This window comes from Neoarius graeffei, chromosome 28, assembly GCF_027579695.1.
Source record: "Neoarius graeffei isolate fNeoGra1 chromosome 28, fNeoGra1.pri, whole genome shotgun sequence".
NCBI classification, from domain to species: domain Eukaryota; kingdom Metazoa; phylum Chordata; class Actinopteri; order Siluriformes; family Ariidae; genus Neoarius; species Neoarius graeffei.
Window position 1 is genome coordinate 48,864,230 of NC_083596.1, and position 23,009 is coordinate 48,887,238.

The window sequence follows — 23,009 nt, forward strand, 5'->3', positions numbered from 1 at the left end:
AACACCAATACACGATTTGCGTGCACACAACAATACCAATATACGGATACGCTCGGCTCCGCAGGCATCCTGCGCTCCAAATCACTCTGCCCTGAACAGCGAGTGCCCTCTGGAGGGTGCGCACTCCGGCCCTGCGCAGCTCACAGAGCGCGCGAGTGAAGCACACTAGCAGTGTTTTCGGGACTGAGCCGCTGTGTGTGTGATCCCAGCGCACATCACTTCCCACTTGCAAGTGGAAGGATGGCAAGCCTAAAGACAATCATAACTACACACTGGGCAGTATTTGCATCAGTATTTGCAGTATTTTCATACTTTTATACTCTTTAATGAAAGGTGATACAAGGCGGAAGTCCGCGCCGTTTTTCAGCAGTCGCGTCACATGACCAACGCCAGCGAATCAGGAAAGTGGATGTCACAGTGACGTTGTCCAATGAGACGCCAGCTAGAGCTCAGCACAGCGTATCCGCGTATTCTGAATGTTTACACAGCACCGGAGCTGACACGATCTGGATTGAATACGTGGACGCTGGAGGATTCCCGTTTCCCGGCGTTTCCAGGCGGTTTAATGTAAACGGACAGTGCATCCGCGAAGAAAATGAGACAGATACGGTCTAATGTAAACGTAGCCTTGATGGTGGACTCATTAGCCAATGTGAGAAAGGTCTTTACTTGCTCAGGAGTTACCCTGGGTTCCTGTGTGGCCTCGCAGACTATCGCACGTCTTGCTCTTGGAGTGATCTTTGTCGGTCCACTCCTGGGGAGGGTATCAGTGATCTTAAACATCCTCCATCTGTCTGACTGTGGATTGGTGTAGTCCAAACTCTTTAGAGATTACAATATTTTGTAATCTTTTCCAGCCTGATGAGTATCAACAACTCTTTTTTTTTCTGTAAGAGTGCTCAGAAATCTGCTTCATTCATGCCATAATATACTTCTACAAACATGTGTTGTGAAGATCAGACTTTGGTAGATCTCCTTTCTTTAAATGAAACAGGGTGAACACTCAGCACCCGATTGTCCTCCCATTGATTGAAAACACCGGACTCGAATTTCACCTTCAAATGAACTGCTGTTAATTTGTTAATACTGTACTTCTGCCACTCACTGATATCTAATATTGGATCGTTTTCCTCAATAAATAAGTGACCAAGAATAATATTTTCGTCTGGTTTGTTGAACTGGGTTCTCTTTATCCACTTTTAGGACTTTTAGGGAAATCTGGTGAATGTTTTCAGTCACATTTATGCAGAAATATAGAACATTCTAAAGGGTTCACAAACTTAAGTACCACTGTATGTATGTACAGTATGACAAATGAAATGTACAAATAATAAAATTCTAAATGTAGAAATGCATCACAAGGAATGGTGTGTGGGTTTTTTTGTTTGTTTTTGTGAAAACAGGAGACGTGAACAGCCAGCATGTTGGAGAGAGAGAGTTCGCTTTCAAGCTTTCTTTGGTGTAGGTTTGGGTGTCGTTTTGGAGCCGGACAGTCCGTTTTCCGTATTATCGATCCCTGAGGAGACGAGGCACTCCTTACTGCAGGCCAGAGAGAGAGGGGGGGTTATTTCTTTGCTGACTGCACTTTATCACAATTTTCCCCTTGACCCCAAACAGCTTTGTGACATCACACTGTATAATGGTGGCCATTTTGAGGACTGCATCAGTGTTACTGTGTCTGTGCATCATTCGGAAGATTTCGTTTTATTTAGCATATCAGGAAAACACAAATTTGGTCTCACAGTTGATGTGACGCAGCAGTTCAGGAGTCAGTACATAAGGATCACAGTCTCTGCTTTTTCCAATGTTCCGAAGTGAGAAAATTTAGCCATCTTTCACCTCCAGTCCCATTCACATTATGCACTACATTATTCAAATTACGTCAGTGGAATGAGGATGTTTATTTTAGCCTGTACATCCAGTCAGTAACGGAGGTTGTGGCTCAAATTCTAAGGTCAACATTAGGTGCTCTTTTTCACAAGCATCTCGAGCATCAAGAGCAACTCAGGGGGACTGGAGGAGGTTAAACATGACACAAAATGAATGGATATTATATTGTTAATCCTGCCCACCATTCTACTGTGACGCAATCAAACAAGCTTTTAGGTTCATTTTAATGTTCGGTTTCTTTACCCGACATAAACAAAAACATAAACCCGCTCTTACTTTCTCTCCTCGAGCTTGGCAAGGACGAAGAGCGTGAAGTTCTTTAGCAGCATGAAGATCACCAGTAGAGCTATGCAGCCTCCCACACATGACACGATGATGAGGGTCAGAGTGTTATCCACAACCCGTACTGAAACAGGAAGAGAGACCTGACAGTCAAATTGCTGGCACTGTACAGTAACGTCCAGTAAATGGTGGCTTTGTGTGCTTTATAATAAATTCGTGTTCCCATCCCAGAAGTCGTGGAAATGTTTTATCGAGTTGTGAACATGAATGGAACTTTGAAAACAATTTTGAATTGTTACCAAGCTTTTGTCTGTGAAGGTTCTCAGTCCTCCAGGTCAATGTAAACTGTAGGTGCTAAAGAAGGCAACTGGACTTGCTTGAAATTCTTGAAGACGTTTCTGCTCTCATCCAGTCCTATCTGACTAGTGGGGAGTTCCAGGTATTTATCCTCTAGTGGACCAAAAGCAACCCATAGGAGAGTCACTGAAGTTCGCACCTGGCCTCCATGGACCCTAACATCTACATGATGACCGAGAGGGTCGACCCATGTGACCTCAACGACTCTCCTTCGGGTTGCTTTTGGTCCACTAGAGGATAAACACCTGGAACTCCCTGCTAGTCAGACAGAACTGAAGAAGCTTTTCAGATGGGAGGTGAAACGTCTTCGAGAATTTCAAGCAAGTCCAGTTGTCTTCTTTAGCACCTACGTTTTACTGAGCTTTTCCATTTTAATCATGGCAAAGCTATTTTTTCAAATATTGGTAGACTCAGGTTACACCAGTTACACCATAAACATTGTTTTATATTGCTGCGTTATACACAATTTAGCAGCTGAAATATTTGTAAGCTAGCTAACTAGCTAATGTCACCGGTGCACTTGAGCACAAATACTTATGATCACAACTTTACCAGCAGGAAATAAGAGCACCTACCAGTTCTGAACAAAATGGAGGCAAGAAGTAGAATGATTGAAGCAGAACAAGTTTCGAAACATCACTCACATTCATCCACCACATAGAGTGTGAAGTATGCGCTGTGGTTCTTGCCCTTCTCTTTGGGGTTCTTGCCAAAGCATGTGTACTGGCCAGCGTCCTCAAAGGTCACATTCCAGATCTTTATGGACACATCATTTGTATTTGGGACCCCCACAAATTCCACACGTTCTCTGTAAATCTTCTTGTTCACCGGCTCTGCATTATCCGTTGGGATCATCGAGTCCATTATCTAATTGAATGACACAGGCATGTGACTGGATGAGCAAACTGACAATAATTTGCTGGTATGATCCTAAAACGATGAAACTGAACCTGGACCCTTCCAATACTCTTTCTAACACCCCCAGCTTTAGTACCTCAGCACCTCCTCCTGTTAATGGCTGCCCCAATACTTTATTTGCACAACAGAAGTTTATCAGGTGACCCTGGGGGTCAAAGCTATCAAGTGAAAACGACTTGATCAAAAAAACTAAACACTAAAATGTACCTAATAAACTTAATAATTGGTTTCCATTATCCTGTAACTAGATCTGCATCTGTATCTAACGCGAATAAACATTAATTTATTCTACCAGCGAGCAGGAAAGCTAAATATTATAATCAGCAGGTATCATGTTTCTCAAGATAGATTGTTATTAAACCTGATTTCATGAAAAAAAATCTACAAATTCAACCAGCAATGTGCCCAGATTTAGTTGAATTGTCAAAAGTCCTAAGAAAGTGTTACGAACACTAATCCCACCCCCATGCTAGCCTGCACCATGAGCAGAAAGATGTTCACATTTTGTGATAACTACGTCTACATGGAGATTTTTCAGAATGAACGAAAGTCTTTAACGCATCTTTGCACAGATGTTCTGCGGTCGGAGGTCGAAGGTCAAAAGCCTCACCTTCTGTATGCTGCCATTGATATTGGACTCCCATTTGACGTACAGTTTAGTGATGCCGATACAACTGGTGTAGGTGCAGGGCAGCAGAACATTGCTACCGTTCAACACCTCTGCATACGGGATCTTACCGGTGTTCATCTCCAATGCCTCCAACGTCCAATACACACCTGACAGAGAAGGAAAATGGGAGTGAATCAGGTAGAATGTCCTTCAAACACTGAGGCTACATCCACACAACAACGGCAACGAGATGTTATTTAAAAATATATCGCGTCCAAATGGGCAATGATCAGTAAAATATCAGGTCCATATGGCAACGCAACGCTTGCTGAAAACGATGCAATACACATGCCACACCTCTAGGGGTGCTGTAAGATGGTCCCTTCGGAGACACCAGAACAATAGAAGAAGTAAGGACGCATGCGCATAAACTATTATGCGCGAGACTTCATATTAGCCACAAAGTCGGGAAAATCTGTTCGTAAAATTACATTATAATGACCAAATACAATGAAAAGTATTTTTCCAGTCTCACCTGTGAAAGGTAATCCCATGTGATCTCGTTTGGACGGCAAACCTGTTGGTACAGTTAAACGCAGCTAATCTTTATTCTCCGCTTTGACCTATCCAATATGGTGGCGAGGATGACGTATGATTCTACGCGGAAGGCGGCGTCTTTAATGGTCCGGAATAAATTGAATGCTACACGTTGATGGATTAATTTGTTGTTTCTCACCTGTGAAAGGTAATCCCATGTGATCTCATTTGGATGGTAAACCTGTTGGTACAGTTAAACGCAGCACATGAATCTTTATTCTCTGCTTTGACCTATCCAATATGGCGGCGAGGATGACGTATGATTCTACGCGGAAGGCGGCGTCTTTAATGGTCCGGAATAAATTGAATGCTACACGTTGATGGATTAATTTGCTCTTCTACGCCCTTTTTGAGGAATGTATTGTAGGACTAAAACCAACATCTGAAGAGGTGAGATCGCTCCTTTTTTTCCCTATTTTTGCTGGCGGGATTGACTCTGCCCTAAGGGCAGAGTCTCTCTCTCTCTCTCTCTCTCTCTCTCTCACTTTGCACCATTACACAATAAATATTCACAGTGAAAATATTTTGTAAGCGCGTTTCATGAACCAAGTTATAGGATTTGTTGACAACTCGCATCGAGTTCATTACACTTCTACCCGGCGTGAAGCACTCACAGTCATGTGGCTGTGATGTCATCGTAAACAAATCCGTGCTACTCATCCAGACGACTTCGCAATGGCAACGTTGCCAGATCTTTCCACTCTGGAACCCGTTCTCAAAAAGATTGCGTTTTGGGCACCCAAAACGCCGGTGCCGTGTGGACGCCAGGCCTAAACGATAAGCAATTGTATCGGAGTCACCTGAATCCGTTGCCGTGTGGACAGGGCCTGAGATCATCACTATTAGAGCTTCCAGTGGTTTTGTAATGTTGTAGTTAGTAAAGCTTTGTATAGCTTTTTTGTTACCTATGTATGCTGGTATATCACAATGTAATGGGTCCTAAAGAATTAACATGTGACCTATGACTGATTCTAGAAACATTTAATGGTCTTCCAATGGAATGTAAAGGGTCTCCAATGATGATCATTTGGACACAATTCATGGTTTAATGGTGATTCACTGGAATGAATCTAATGGACTTATGGTCACATCTGTAATGATCTTGTACTTCTTCAAGGAAACAAAAAAGTGCTGATATGTAGCATTCCTGGTAATCTAGACAATACTCACAACAAGAAGATATGGTCATCACTATCCCTTGCCACGAGCATTTTATGAAGACCTCTTCACACTTACGCCCTTATAAGCCCATTGCTTTAATATTGACTTATGATGTCGTAAGTGCTATGACACCTTCATAAAACACTACCCAGCTTTTTTCAGTAGTATGAACATGCAAAGTTTCATTGATGTAGCTTATGTAGTTTCTGAGAAAACTTGTCCAGATTGAGTCAACTTGTACAAAGTCCAATAACGAAAATTAAGGGCCATGACTCTGAAAATAATAATTTCTCATAAATTATTTTTGAACTCAACTTCGATCATGAATGGTAATATGAGCATGCAAAGTTTCATTGATGTAGCTTATGTAGCTTCTGAGAATACTTGTCCAGATTGAAATGAACGGACGGAAGGATGGACAGACAGACTCCATTCCTATATCCCCCTGTGCACTTCGTGGCGGGGGATAATTATTATACATACGGGCCACTTTTTCCATGGAATAAAAACATGCATTCTATTCCCTTCTAGTGGTTTTATTGATGGCATGCAATATTGTTATCCTATTGCTTATCCTCCATGTATTACGTCACTCTCCCCAATGGAGAATGAGCATGCAATATTGTTATAATATTGCACGTTGTCAAGACAACATGACATCACACATCAGAGCTTATGCAAAGATCCAATGGCAAAACTTTTCTGCTACACATGCACAAAATCATTTCTTTGTCAGCCGGGAAAGACAGAAGACGAGTCTAATCCAAAGCTAGGTTTAAGCACTAAATAAATAACCTGAAAATTTAAACTAAAAGACAAGCTGAACACCCGAAAGGCTACCAAAACTTCATTAGATATTCTTCACGCATATTTACAAGAGAAAAACATACCAATGGACATCGAAAAACTGGAAAAGAGACATGACAGGGATGTAAAACTTCTGCAATAGCGAATGACTGTGATAATTTGTAAACAAACATGACTACGGGCGGCACGGTGGTGTAGTGGTTAGCGCTGTCGCCTCACAGCAAGAAGGTCTGGGTTCGAGCCCCATGGCCGGCAAGGGCCTTTCTGTGTGGAGTTTGCATGTTCTCCCCGTGGGTTTCCACTGGGTGCTCCAGTTTCCCCCACAGTCCAAAGACATGCAGGTTAGGTTAACTGGTGACTCTAAATTGAGCGTAGGTGTGAGTGTGAATGGTTGTCTGTGTCTATGTGTCAGCCTTGTGATGACCTGGTGACTTGTCCAGGGTGTACCCCGCCTTTCGCCCGTAGTCAGCTGGGATAGGCTCCAGCTTGCCTGCGACCCTGTAGAAGGATAAAGCAGCTAGAGATAATGAGATGAGATGAGACATGACTGCGCTAGCATTGGACTTTGCTAACACTACATCAGCTGGAAGGTAACTGGACTGCCATGCTAACAGCACCAAGTCACAGGTAAGCTCATGTTGGCCTTCAAGAATGCTGATATGAAGAGAGTGTGTTTGTATAATAATAATGGCTTTTTTTCGTGGTATATCAGATATATTCCATTCAGCTACTCATCTTCGACTCGTTCAGGGTCATGCTAGCTGAATGGAATGTATCTGATAGACCACTCAAAGCCAGCCAATATTATTTAATTATTTCATCAACAAAAGCAATAGTTTGATGAATTAAACACGAGAGATCTCATCTCATCTCATCATCTCTAGCCGCTTTATCCTTCTACAGGGTCGCAGGCAAGCTGGAGCCCATCCCAGCCGACCACGGGCGAAAGGCGGGGTACACCCTGGACAAGTCGCCAGGTCATCACAGGGCTGACACATAGACACAGACAACCATTCACACTCACATTCACACCTACGGTCAATTTAGAGTCACCAGTTAACCTAACCTGCATGTCTTTGGACTGTGGGGGAAACCGGAGCACCCGGAGAAAACCCACGCGGACACGGGGAGAACATGCAAACTCCGCACAGAAAGGCCCTCGCCGGCCCCGGGGCTCGAACCCAGGACCTTCTTGCTGTGAGGCGACAGCGCTAACCACTACACCACCGTGCCGCCCACACGAGAGATAAATAGGATTTGTCCCGAAATCTAAAACAGATGGACCTGGCAACCATTAAATCCAAAACCTGGCCAAATCCCACTAGAAAGTGAAACAATCTCTCCCAATCGGTTCTGCTTTCTAAGTAATATGATGCCAACATGAGTCTACTAAGTCACTTAATGTCTTCACCATGCGTGATTTGTTCAAGCAGGACATGCGCCAGTATCAACATTGCTTTGTTGTTCCTCAAATGACATCCCTTTTAACAAAAAACAAACAAAAAAAATCCACCTGTCAGTTCGGAGACAACGTTTGTGGAAATGTTAGCTAGCTATAACCTTTTGAGGTACCTATTTTTAAAAAATTCCCTCCAAAATAGGGAATCCAGGCTCATAATTCTGTGCAGCATAGAATTCCAGTTCATAAACATTTCATAAATACTGAATACTCTATATAATTTGTATTTGTCGCGGTCTTGGTTGTTGACATGTTGCCAGGTCTTTATGACAAAACAAGACCAATAACCTTTCAAAAGCTACAATTAGCTAGCTAGGTAGAACTTCTTTTCTGTCAGCCCTGCGATGACCTGGCGACTTGTCCAGGGTGTACCCCGCTTCTCGCCCATAGTCAGCTGGGATAGGCTCCAGCTTGCCTGCGACCTTGTAGAACAGGATAAGCGGCTACAGATAATGGATGGATGGATGAATGGATGGAACTTCTTTTCCAAACCATGGCTTGGATCATCTCTTGCATCTGCTTTAGTTTCAATTGTTGTTGTGTTAGATTTTGTATTTTGTCACTCCTGGCTGGCTCGCCAGTATTTAAATATATAAAAATCCATTTCTATAAACAAACTAGCTGATGTCCAGCACTATGGATGAGGTTGCTCATGTATTCAGCAAAGAGAAATGCTAAATGATGAAGATTTCAGAACTTAAGAGTGCAGCTGCACGATGCATTTATTTGGATGCTGCATTTAAATACTTGTCAGGTCAAAATAATCGGAAGATTTAATATGAAGTATATCACCAGGAAAGTATCGACCTCAAGTTTGAACATCTAGTGAAGTAAAGGACCAAGAACAGCATGTAAAAAGTAAAGATGAAGGATTTTTTTTAAAAAGTGGCAGGAGCAAGAAGAGCATAACAATGGCATCAAAGAGCAGCGATCGGTTAAAAGAATGCCTACAGAATATTGAAACGACCTTTCTTTTTTGTTTTGAAACTGTAACACAAAATAAATGATGAATATTTTTATCTTCCTAAGTCTAAATATATTAACCAAAATATCACCTCTTTTTTGAATATTTAAAAAGGAAGTTCAAGTTTACTTCGATTTACTTTCTACATCTAAGAATTAGAAAGCTTGTAAAACTTTGAAAATATGTCTCTCTTAATCTTTTTAACGTGTCTATGATTTGGTGGTATGTCCCCTGGCATGATATTGTCATTAACAGCAATAAAAATAATGCTTTCTGGGAATGACCAGGAACTTCAAGAAATCACAAAATCACAAACCTCCAGCTCATTCAGTCAGGAAAAAGAAGTCGGAGCATCTCTGATTTTTTTTATTGGTTTCTGATTGAATTTCACGGGCAGCATGGTGATGTAGTGGTTAGCACTGTCACCTCACAGCAAGAAGGTTCTGGGTTTGAGCCCAGTGGCCGACGGGGGCCTTTCTGTGTGGAGTTTGCATGTTCTGCATGCATGTTGCATTTCCTCCACAGTCCTAAGACATGCAGGTTAGGCTAATTGGTGGCTCCAAATTGACTGTAGGTGTGAATGTGAGTGTGAATGGTTGTTTGTCTCGATGTGTTAGCCCTGCGATGACCTGGTGACTTGTCCAGGGTGAACCCCGCCTCTCGCCCACAGTCAGCTAGGATGGGCTCCAGCTTGCCCGCGACCCTGCACAGGATAAACGGCTACAGATAATGGATGGATGGATCGAATTTCCTATTTTGGCTTTAAACCCATTAATAATATGTTTACCATCATTTATCCGTGTGATTTCTCACTGTTCTTGCTTTTAACTTATAAATCCCCAAATGCTTGAAATGTTTTTGTGAGGATTTCTTGACATGCTCTGAAGATTACATTCAACTAGGCTAGTCTGAAATCTTTTATTAGCTTGTCCATCAATTAAAGTTTAATACAGCCCTAAAGATTATAAACATGATTCTCTAAGTGGAAATCACAATGCACCATTATTAAAATTATTAAATTTACCTTTTTTTTTTGATCGGGTTATTAGCCACTGTGCATACATGTCAACCTTTGGTCAATCAAATGTGTATAACCAACCTCCAAAATCCGTATTTCCCTTATAAAATCCGTATAAGATGCAAATTAAAATAATTTACCTAAAATCTGAATGATAATTAACAATGATATATCCCAGTTACTTTTTATTCAATATTAATAACAATAAACCTTCAGAATGAATACAAAGCTCCAATGTTTGACAAAAACACAAAGTGTTATCAGCGTAGTTACGAAGGAAATACTTCGTTGTTTGGAGACAGGTTTCACCAAGCGGCTATTATACACGAGACTTCATATTAGCCACAAAGTCAGGAAAATCTGTTCGTAAAATTACGTTATAATGACCAAATACAATGAAAAGTATTTTTCCAGTCTCACCTGTGAAAGGTAATCCCATGTGATCTCGTTTGGACGGTAAACCTGTTGGTACAGTTAAACGCAGCACATGAATGAGGCATCTTTATTCTCTTTGCCACATCCAATATGGCGGCGAGGATGACGTCTGATTCTACGCAGAAGGTGGCGGCATCTATGTTTATATGTCTATGACTTCACGGTTGGCGGGATTCTCGTAATGCGGTGTGCGCATGATCAGAAGTGGAACGAAGTCTCGCTACCACAAGATAACGCGCGATTTCATAAGACTCTTTACTGGCTTTCTGTGGTGTACAGTACGTTTGTAAATGTTATGCGCTCTTTTATCATCGTGGGAATTGATTATAGCTCTAAATAAATATTGAAGTTTTTTTTAAAGAATCCGTATAACTTTATTTATACGCCCGTATACTACGTTTATTGAATCAAATCCGTATAAAATACGGACATTCCGTATAGGTTGACATGTATGACTGTGACTGGACCAAACCTAAATAGCTCAGCAGTATAAACATTTTACTGTAGTTCGCATTCTGTTTTATATAGACATGCAGCTCCATTGTGGTTTTTTTTCTTGAAATTTTCTCTTTATTTAAATTGTATTAATATTATTACATGGTTTTATATTTATTTTTTAACTGTCATATGTGAATTATATGTCAACCTGGTGACAATTTTAGAAAAAAAAAATCCTCAATAGCTCTGATATAGAGCCAAAATATTAATGTAACTAATATTTGAGGGAGTTGATTTTACAGTTAAAACGCTCCCTGACTGCAAAATCCATCATTTAATCAGAACTAGTGCTCCGTTTACTGGATCTCTTACATTTGCAGTGTTTACTCTCTCTCTCTCTCTCTCTCTCTCTCTCTTTCTCTCCCCCCTGCTTCTGTCTTGCAGCAATGATGCTGCAAAATCTCGTTCACAAAAACAGCTGCTCTCTCTCTCTCTCTCTCTCTGCAGTGAGGGCATGAGCCAACTCCCTCACTGGAGCTGCTCTCCATCCAGGCATTGATTACTTCTCTGTCTGGAAGTAATCAATGCACTAACACTTAAGAACAGTGAAAAAAAATAAATCTGATGCAGTGCAAATTTATTCCATGATCTATTAAAAAAATCCAATATGAGAGACAGACACTGGACACAGTTCCCATATACAGGCACACACAATGTAACCTAATGTTAGAGGATTGATCACTTAAAAACCACCGAACGTCTGCGATTTCGATCTCCTGAGAGTCGTCCTTATTTCTTGTATATTTGGGACAGTGAAAAATTCTGGAGACAGAAACGTTCTGGAGATGGTGTAACTGAATACAAAGGGTCAGGAACATTAATATTGATATTTCGATGTGTATTTATAGCATATTGTGGTAGATTAGTTTTGAGAAGTGACAAACAGGACAGAACAACAAAGCACAAAAAGCTCGCTTTTAAGATTTTAAGTGGACAAACTAGCTAGATCAACTGACTTCATTACAACAACAACAGACAATCAATTTTGATATGTTGGGTAACATTAGAACATTGATAACTTTAGGAGGACATGATGGTCATTGTAAAAATAGTATATCAATGTGGTGGGCGAGCAAAACCCATCATATGTTGCTGCTGGTAAATTCTGGCAAAAAATAAAGAAGAAAATAATTTCAGATTTTAGTAATAGCATATAACGTACTTGGACATCTCAAACTTAAGAAAGCAATAAATAAATAAATAAATAAATAAGCAACCTCATCTCATCTCATTATCTCTAGCCGCTTTATCCTTCTACAGGGTCGCAGGCAAGCTGGAGCCTATCCCAGCTGACTACGGGCGAAAGGCGGGGTACACCCTGGACAAGTCGCCAGGTCATCACAGGGCTGACACATAGACACAGACAACCATTCACACTCACATTCACACCTACGGTCAATTTAGAGTCACCAGTTAACCTAACCTGCATGTCTTTGGACTGTGGGGGAAACCGGAGCACCCGGAGGAAACCCACGCGGACACGGGGAGAACATGCAAACTCCGCACAGAAAGGCCCTCGCCGGGGCCTCGAACCCAGGACCTTCTTGCTGTGAGGCGACAGCGCTAACCACTACACCACCGTGCCGCCATAAGCAACCTAAGAAATTCTAAATAAAACACCATGTATCTATTTAAAATGAGGGAATAAAACCTCAAATCAGAAGAAGTTGGAATGGTATTGAAAATGCAAATGAAAAAAGAAAGCAGTGATTTATAAATTTACTTTGACTTATAGCCCTGTGATGACCTGGCGACTTGTCCAGGGTGTACCCCGCCTTTTGCCCGTAGTCAGCTGGGATAGGCTCCAGCTTGCCTGCGACCCTGTAGAACAGGATAAAGCGGCTAGAGATACGGTAATGAGATGAGATGAGATGAGACTTTGAATTGTATTTCATTGCAGACAGAATGAACCCAAAATATTTCATGTTTTGTTGGTCAGCTTCATTTCATTTGTTAAAATACATCCATTCGTGCGTTTTTAGACCCGCAACACATTCCATCTCATCTCATCTCATTATCTCTAGCCGCTTTATCCTGTTCTACAGGGTCGCAGGCAAGTTGGAGCCTATCCCAGCTGACTACGGGCGAAAGGCGGGGTACACCCTGGACAAGTCGCCAGGTCATCACAGGGCTGACACATAGACACAGACAACCATTCACACTCATATTCACACCTACGCTCAATTTAGAGTCACCAGTTAACCTAACCTGCATGTCTTTGGACTGTGGGGGAAACCGGAGCACCCGGAGGAAACCCACGTGGACACAGGGAGAACATGCAAACTCCGCACAGAAAGACTCTCACCGGCCACGGGGCTCGAACCCGGACCTTCTTACTGTGAGGAGACAGTGCTAACCACTACACCACCGTGCCACCCCGCAACACATTCCAAAAAAGTAATTTACTTCTACTGAGCTGAGATCAATGGGGATCAAACAAAGGTACTGCGTATGTAAACGTACTTTCGTGGATCCTCCAGACTGACTGCAACATTGGCTTTGTCTTGTTCACATGATCGTTCAGAAATGAACGCTGACGTTTCTGATTATTATCCCAACTCTGAAACTCTGACTCATGGTTTTGGAGGAAAGTGAAGCAGGGCCTTTTTTTATTTTTACTCCTGAACACCTGATGATGTCCAAAGGAGAAAATGCACGTGTTTACACAGCTGCTGGAGACCATGTGAAACAATGCATGGCCAGCAAAAAATCCGTTTCATATTACCCAGCACTTCTTGTTTTTTTTTTTGTTTTTTTTACAGGAGAGACAGCGAAGGGTCAGACAGTTCAATCCACTGTGTGGTTCAGTGTTTTACTTGCTGGAACATATAGAGCTGAACCAGTGGAGTGGGCAAGTGTGAACCAATGAGTTGGGTGTGGCCTACCAGGGCTGTGGAACAAGGCTGAGACTAAAGACCGGTTTTATGTCTGGTATCACGGTTTTGTGACTAAATATTTGGATGATCATCTCACAATGTGACTGCTGCTCCAACCTACAGTACGTCTACTAACCAACCAAGAGGAATGCAGTATGAAATGACACACTGATCAACATGACACTGGAGCCAAACCACATTCTTGCTTGGCTTCAATGTTTACCACTATAGCGTCGCAGTCACATGCTGCTGATGATTTATTCTTGAATATTGACTTGTGTTGAGCCTGTGATCCAGTAGGTGTTATCATCGTACAGTCTACATACATCAAAGTTTATTCGATGCATGTCGTACGGTGTAAATCTTGAACTTTTAAGGGCTTTTCAGTTTGTTCAATTTTCAGACACCCTCAAAGGTTCCATCTCAAAAGGTACTACTATGTGTTTCTTTGTCAGAAGGGACTTGAAGTTGAACCATTTTCACAAACCAACCTCCTTCTTGTAAACAAATCTGAATGAGTGCAAAAGAAAAAAAAAGATGGCTGATTCACTAGTAAAAATGAGAACACTCAAAGGGTTCTTGTGCAAAGTTAAACATTCTTAATTTCTCCAACTGGAACCTTTTCTGAAAGGAAAAATTTAGGTTTGAGGGTCCTTGTAGAAGGACAAATCAAATAACGCCAAGTTACTTTCATTAAAACATCAGTATGGGTGACATTCATTCCTGACATACTGTTTAGTAGCATGAAATCCATACTATTTTGTGTGCTATTTAGAACTGAAGTATGAAATAAATACTATTTTGTATACCATTTAGTACTGTAGCATGAATTTCACACTATTTTTATATGCTATTTAGTTCTGCCTATTCCATTCTGTACTAACATACTATTTAGGACAGTAGTATGAGTTCCATACAATAGTAACATACTATTTAGTACTGTGGTATAAATTTCATACTATTTTATATACTATTTAGTTCTGTAATGGGATTCCATTCTGTTCTAACATACTATTTAGTACTGTAGTATGAATTTCATATTATTTGTATCTACTATTTAGTCCTGTAGTAGCAGTAGTATTCCATCCTGTACTAACATACTATTTAGGACAGTAGTATAAATTTCATACTATTTTATATACTATTTAGTTCTGTAGTAGTATTCCATTCTGGACTAACATACTATTTAGGACAGTAATATGAGTTCCATACAACAGTGACGTACTATTTAGGACTATATGAATTTCAAACTATTATATATACTATTTAGTTCGGTAATAGGATTCCATTCTGTACTGACATACTATTTAGTACCGTAGTATGAATTTCATACTATTTTTATATACTATTCTGTAGTAGTATTCCATTCTGTACTAACATGCAATTTAGTACTGTTGCATGAATTTCGTACTATTTTTATATACTATTTAGTCCTGGAGTAGTAGTAGCATTCCATTCTGTGCTAACATACTATTTAGGACAGTAGTATGAATTTCATACTTCTTTATATACTATTTAGTTCTGTAGTAGCATTCCATTCTGGACTAACATACTATTTAGGACAGTAGTATGAGTTCCATACAACAGTGACATACTATTTAGAACTATACTCTATGAATTTCATACTATTTTATATACTCTTCTGTAGTAGTATTCCATTCTGTACTAGTATGCTATTTAGGACTGTAGTATGAATTTCACACTATAGTGACATATTATTTTGTACTGTGGTATGAATTCCATACTATTTTATATCCTACTTAGTACTGTAATAGTATTCAATCCTGTATTAACATACTATTTCGGACTGTAGTATTAATTTTATACGATTTTCTTTCTGTAATAGTTTTCCATTCTGGACAAATGTTCTATTTAGTACAGTAGTACGAATTTCATACTATTTTATATACCATTTAGTACTGTAATAGTATTCCATTCTGTACTAATATACTATTTAGTACAAGTTTCACACTATAGTGACACTTTATTTTGTACTGTAGTATGAATTCCATGCTATATTGACACACTATTTACTCCAGTGACATGCTATAGCATAGACAGCATACTATATTGACATATAATTTAGTAGAGCAGTATGAGTTCCGTACTATTTTAAAATACAGTGTAGTGCACTCTCAAATATTGTACAGACTACTGATAAACAGACAGAATATATCTAGTACACTGTTTCTGAATCCTATTTATTAAGGTACTGTATTATATTTAGTATAGTAGTATGGATATCACTTACTGTGCCCTCCACAATTATTGGCACCCTTTGTAAAGATTAGTAAAAATGGTTAGGAAAAACAATTCCACCTTTTGGTGAAGTTACTTCATCTCACGCTGAAAAAATGAGAAAAATCCAGCCTTTAATAGAACTAAATTTATTCAGAGAAAAACAAATCCCTCAGCAATAAATAATTATTTTTCAACAAAAACACGTGCCATTATTATTGGCACCCCTGCATTTAATACTCTGTACAACCCCCTTTGGCAGTAAAATAGCACTGAGTCTCTCCTATAACATTTTATAAGGTTGGAGATACAGAGCAGGGAATCTGAGCCCATTCCTCTTTACACAATCTCTCCAGATCATCCAGGGTCCTCGGCCTTCTTTTGTGCTCTCTCCTCTTCAGCTCACCCCACAGGTTTTCACTGGGGTTCAGCTCAGGGGACTGAGACGGCCAGGGCAGAAGCTTGATTCTGTGCTCAGTGAACCATTTTTGTGTTGATTTGCACATCGGATCATTGTCCTGCTGGAAGATCCAATGACGACCCAGTTTTAGTTTCTTGGCAGAGGCAGCCAGATTCTGATTTAAAATGTCCTGGGATTTCATGGAGTCCATGGTGCCATGGACCCTAAAAAGGTTTCCAGGGCTTTTGGAAGAAAAACAGCCCCCCCCCCAAAAAAAAAAAAATCACAGAACCTCCACCATATTTAACAGTTGGGATCAGGTTCTGTTCGTTATAGCCATCCTTCTTTTTACGCCAAACCCGTACCTTCCAAATAATCCGTTGGCATGGAGGTAGAGTCCGATGGTGGTTTTCGAGACTTGGAAACCCCAAGATTTTACATTTTCTTGTAATTCACCAACCGTGATCTTTGGGGATTTGTTTGCCTCTCTTACCCTCCTCCTCACTGTACGTGGGGGCAAAATTAATTCGGCTCCTCTTCCAGGTGAGTTTGTAACAGTTCCAGTTGGTGTCCACTATTTTATTATTGTCCTAACAGTAGAAATGGACATTTTCAGGTGAGTAGCTATTTGTTTATAACCATTCCCTGACTTATGAAGGTCAACACACTTCTCTCTCATTTGGTTTGTGTGTTCTTTTATCTTTCCCATGTTGGTGGATGACGAAGGGAATTTGGCCTCTGTGTCACGTCATATTTGTTCCCCAGTTAACCAGGAAGTCATGGATTACAGCTTGAAAGTTCCTACACACTCCAATCAACTCAAAAATGTCCAATTTAAATGGGAAACATGCTTTAGTTGCATTGTGTTCCAATAATAGTGGCACATGAGCTTTTGTTGAAAATAATTATTTCTTGATGAGGGATTTATTTTTCTCTGAATAAATTTGTTTTACTTAAAGGTTGAATTTTTCTCATTTTTTCAGTGTGAGATGAAGCGACTTCACCAAAAGGTGGATTTTATTCTAACCCTTGTTACTGATCTTTACAAGGGGAGCAATAATCATGGAGGGCACTGGATTTGTCCTTGAACTCTTTCTGGGAACCCCCAATGTTTAAAGGTTCTTCTAAAGGGGCAAACTAAAGAACCCTCTAAGTTTAAGTTTTTTTCACCATTAAAAAAAAAAAATCTCGAGTGAAGAAATGTCGATAAAAGGAAACAGCACTCTTACTGAATATGACAATCAGGAGAAGGCTGACGGAGCTCCTTTCTGGCAGGAACCTTCTTGCTTTCGGGATCTCCATCTCTCAGTCCTTTCGAACGTTTCTCCACCGCTCTCTGCTCCTTAGTATTCTGTCCGTCTCCCAGAATTCCCACTTAGAGACCTTAGCAGTTTGGGTGTACACCTGGATTACACCGTGGTCAATTTTCCAAGAACTCTGGGTGCTTTCTTCAGTTTGGTTGATCTTCTGGGTGCAAGGGAGCCCAAGCAGAAGTTCCAGTTTATGAGGAAAGATCCCAGTGTGTGTGTGTGTGTGTGTGTGTGTGTGTGTGTGTGTGAGAGAGTGAGTGATACCTCTTCTGATGCTCCGGTAAAACTCTGTGTCCTATAGAGAGAATTCCAGAGGTCAATACTATCTAAGTCAAAGCGTCTTCAGGAGACACAGCGGTGCTCTTATGCTCCTGATGTTGTAATACACGTGCAGATGTACACCATCAGTCATGGAACACACACACACACTGTCTCTCTCTCCATCCCGGGACAGCAGATCAGCAGAACAGCAGTGCGCTTTCCTTTACTGCAGACTAAACACAAGATCCTCTATTTCACTGCTGAAGAAAATCTGGCTCTAACTCAACTTTTCTCTCCTCTGGCTGCTTGATGCTCTCGCTCTCTCTCTCTCTCTCTCTCTCTCATCCCCTCATCCTTCCTCCCTCATCTTTTTTTTTCTAAGTTGGACTTCATTCTGTTATACTCACCCTGTTCTTTCTGCAGTGCAGCTTCCAAGAGTTGCAGAGCTGATTTCAGATCAGCTGTTTTTGTTTGTGTTTTGGTTTTGCAGTGAGAAAAGGAAGGAAAAAACTCCCAGAAATCTGATCTTAATCTGATCTTATGAATGGACAGACAGTTTTTGCACAGGCACTGAGAAGGACAGCACACACCATGTGCATTAAAAATGCCATTGTACGCCACTAGAGAGGTGGTACAGTATGGTATGGGTGCCTATATAGAATGCATACTATATAGTACAGTAGTATGGGTACCATATTATTTTCTATGTGGCTTGTACAGCAGAATCTTTCAAACAGTATTTAGTATATAAACTTTAGTAAAGCAGTATGGATGACATATTACTATGACTATGTAGTGTAATAAGAGAGGTGCTAGACTACTAAGTTAGTACTGCTCTGACTTAGTACGTGAGTATGGGTAGCATACTATACTGACATTACTTTGACATACTATTTCGTACAGTGCTTTGTGTGGCATAGTATTACGACTATATTTAGTATGATACTACAGATAGTAGACTACTAATTAGTATAGCAGGAAGAGTCAAGTACTATTTTGACCTACTAAATAGTATGTGAGTATACTGTGACTGTATTTTAATATTTATTTAGTGCAGTGGTATGCATAGCATACTATACTGATATGCCATTTGAGATGCATAGCATACTATATTCATATTTTCTTTGCACTCGTATGGGTGGCATACTATTTTAACATATTATTTATACAACAGTATTAAATACTGACATCCTATTTAGTATGAGAGGCATACTATATATTATTTACAGTAGTATGGGTTGAATATTAAACTGATATAGTACTTAATACAGTTGTATGGGTTCCATACTATTTAAGACAGCAATAGGCAGAACACACTATACTATTTAGTACAGGGCTTTGACTAGCATACTATACTAATATACTTTGTACTACAGTAGTAAAGGTTCCATACTATGTTTACAGAGCAGTTAGTGAGGCACTATGGATAGCATTCTATACTTATAGGCAACTTTAACATACTCGAGTACAGCAATAAGGAGAGTACACTACACTGATGTACTATTTTAACAAACTGTTTAGTGCAGCAGCATGGGTAGTGTACTATCCTAATATGCTATTTAACCGACTCTTTCGTACAGCAGTATGGTTAGTACACTATACTCATACACGGTTTAGTATGGTTTCCATATACTACCCTGATATACTATTTTAACATACTCTTTTGTACAGCAGTATGGGTAGTACACCACACTCCTATACTATCTAGTATGGTAATATGGTTTCCATACTATTTTAACATACACTCTAGTACAGCAGTATGGGCAGTACAGTCTCTTGACATATTACTGAGCTTAGTAGTATGGTTTCCATACTATGTTAACATACTCTTGAGTACAGCAGCATGGGCAGTATAGTATTTCATAAAGTGGTATGGTCAGTGCACTATACTCACATATTATTTAGTATGGTAGTGTGGTTTCCATACCATTTTAACATGCTCTTTCATACAGGAGTATGGGTGGTACAGTATACTCAAACTATCTAGTATGGTGATATGGTTTCCATAATATTTTAACATACTCTTTCATGTAGCAGTATGGGTATCCATACTGATATACTATCCTGATATACTATTTTAACACACTCTTTCGTACAGCAGTATGGGTAGTACACCACACTTCTATAGTATCTATATGGTTTCCATACTATGTTAACATACTCTTGAGTACAGCAGTATGGGCAGTATACTATCCTGATATACTATTTAACATATTTCATACAGTGGTACACTATAGGGCGGCACGGTGGTGTAGTGGTTAGCGCTGTCGCCTCACAGCAAGAAGGTCCGGGTTCGAGCCCCGTGGCCGGCGAGGGCCTTTCTGTGCGGAGTTTGCATGTTCTCCCCGTGTCCGCGTGGGTTTCCTCCGGGTGCTCCGGTTTCCCCCAAAGACATGCAGGTTAGGTTAACTGGTGACTTTAAATTGACCGTAGGTGTGAATGTGAGTGTGAATGGTTGTCTGTGTCTATGTGTCAGCCCTGTGATGACCTGGCGACTTGTCCAGGGTGTACCCCGCCTTTCGCCCGTAGTCAGCTGGGATAGGCTCCAGCTTGCCTGTGACCCTGTAGATGAGATGAGATGGTACACTATACTCACATAGTATTTAGTATGGTATCCATATTTTAACATGCCCTTTCATACAGGAGTATGGGTAGTACACTATCCTGATATATTATTGGGTACAGTAGTACAGTTTCCATACTATTTTAACATGCTCTTTACTACAGCATGCATCCATCCACTTTATCCTGTCCTACAGGGTCACAGGCAAGCTGGAGCCTATCCCAGCTGACTACGGGCGAAAGGCGGGGTACACCCTGGACAAGTCGCCAGGTCATCACAGGGCTGACACATAGACACAGACAACCATTCACACTCACATTCACACCTACGCTCAATTTAGAGTCACCAGTTAACCTAACCTGCATGTCTTTGGACTGTGGGGAAAACCGGAGCACCCGGAGGAAACCCACGCGGACACGGGGAGAACATGCAAACGCCGCACAGAAAGGCCCTCGCCGGCTGCTGGGCTCGAACCCAGGACCTTCTTGCTGTGAGGCGACAGTGCTAACCACTACACCACCGTGCCGCCCCTTTCCTACAGCAGTATGGGATAAATCATTTGGTATGGCACACCATTGTAACAGTCTGTTTAGTATGGTAGTATGGATGATGCTATTTTGTTATGAAACATGACTTTTGGCTCAAAAGATCTGACTCATAGGACGCTCCGAGTGTGTGTTGGCGGTGACTTTGAACATGTCTGATAGATCGAGTTGAGTTTCTAATGACTGTAGCCAGGCCAGCAGTGTCAAGTTTTTTTTGCCTCAGGACTGTTTTCTCTTTACTTGCTTTTGTGTGTGTGTGTGTGTGTGTGTGTGTGTGTGTGTGTAGGTCATACAATGGCAAAACTATACATCTGTATAAACTTCTACATTTTTCAGTTCTTCCCAGGTATGCTGGATCATTGGGTAATTAGCTGACATTGTCAGCGTGTACTTATGCAAGACCCTCGGGTTAGAAGCGCAGCATGGATGCTTTATCCACAGCGTGATTGATCATTTCAGTCAGGTCAGGACGCCTGTCTTTTGGTGTATTTATAGCAATGTGGGCAGGAAGTAGATTGAAAAAAAATCATTAGCATTCATATATGCGCATGTATTTTCATAGATATACATATTCGAGCTCAAGATAGGAGACAGAGTGCGTACAATACTACTGAAGCCACCACAAAACCTCAGATGTACTTGTCCTGATTAATTTTTTATTTTTTTTTTAAGTGTTTCTAAAAGATGATGACCGGAAAGTTTTTCCCCCCCTTTCTCTGTTTTAAATGTCTGGTTTTCTTTAACTTACATTAACAAAACTAACTTAACTAATGAACTTAGGAAAACAGGCTTCTCAATGAAGCTAATGTAGCTAGCTAATGTTTCGTCAAATTTCTAGCTAGCTGTTCTTGAGGTAACACCACACAATACGTTAGCAGGCTATCTGTGGCTGTGCTAGATATAACTTTTACAGATAAACAAACAAAAAAAACCCTCAGAGAATACAGAAATGGATGTGATTTTCACAGATTTTTATAAGCTAACACAAGCTAAACTGACAAGATTTCTGAGGCAATTTTTTTCCCCATGACTGTTTATCTTTACTGCTAACACTAGCCAGGTGTCTAACTTAACAGGATACCGGTACCTGAGAAAACCTTACTTCCGAGTCAGAAACTCGACATGTCACACTTTTCAGTTAAATTTACATTAAAACACGAATTACGTTTGCATATGTCCCACACTGAGACATGAAATTTCCTTTGTCTGCATTACATTACACACTTGTGAGCTATTAGCTAACTATTAATAGGGTCTGTGTTGCATTGTATTGTATTAGCTCGTTCGCAGCCTAACGTTCTGTAATATATTAAAATGTTTAGCAAGAAAGAGCGAGGTAATTAGCATTTCTAGTCATATTAGCCACCTGATATTGCTTGAGGAGTTAGTTTTTGTCATTTCACTGTTGGTTAAGTTGTGACTGGCAGATTTCTTGCAAAGTAACTAGCCTATAGTGAGTTTTCTGATGGTTTTTACCTAGTCATGACACAAAAACTGGATAATCTGCACTCACAAATAGTTGCACAGTGGAGTATATTAACAATACTTGAGGCAATTTACAGTCCAGTGGACAACAGCGAACAATATTTTTCTGAACTAATTACAAAATATAGTGCAGGAAGAACTGCACTATAGCCGACTATTATATTATAGTGTGGAGTGAACATGCTAACAGATGAACGGGAGTGTATGTAAAGGAGAAGACTGAAGTGTTGCTGAAAATAGAAATAACATTAGAGTTTAACTGTAGTGAATTAAGTCCAAGTCAGAAGGTGAAAGAGATGAGCATCAGCTTCAGGTTGTCTTTTAAAGGGTAACTG

At 40.4% G+C, this 23,009-nt stretch overlaps 1 protein-coding gene across 1 annotated transcript; it reads right to left on the minus strand.

Annotated features, from left to right (window-relative positions):
• Positions 1-1,445: 1,445 nt before the first annotated feature.
• On the minus strand, positions 1,446-17,812 carry scn4bb (sodium channel, voltage-gated, type IV, beta b). The gene is made up of 5 exons (XM_060912632.1): positions 17,740-17,812; positions 4,058-4,224; positions 3,174-3,396; positions 2,167-2,296; positions 1,446-1,539 (listed from the first exon to the last, which is right to left on the minus strand). Exons 1-5 carry the CDS (start codon positions 17,810-17,812, stop codon positions 1,446-1,448), a joined length of 687 nt encoding a protein of 228 aa, XP_060768615.1.
• Positions 17,813-23,009: the final 5,197 nt, after the last annotated feature.

Coding starts and splice junctions, on each gene's coding strand:
- scn4bb (XM_060912632.1), bottom strand. CDS start 17,812: ATGGAGATCCCGAAAGCAAGAAGGTTCCTGCCAGAAAGGAGCTCCGTC. Junction 2,297..3,173: donor ACTCTATGTGGTGGATGAAT/GTGAGTGATGTT, acceptor TTCCTGTTTCAG/TACGGGTTGTGGATAACACT. Junction 1,540..2,166: donor GCCAAGCTCGAGGAGAGAAA/GTAAGAGCGGGT, acceptor TCTGGCCTGCAG/TAAGGAGTGCCTCGTCTCCT.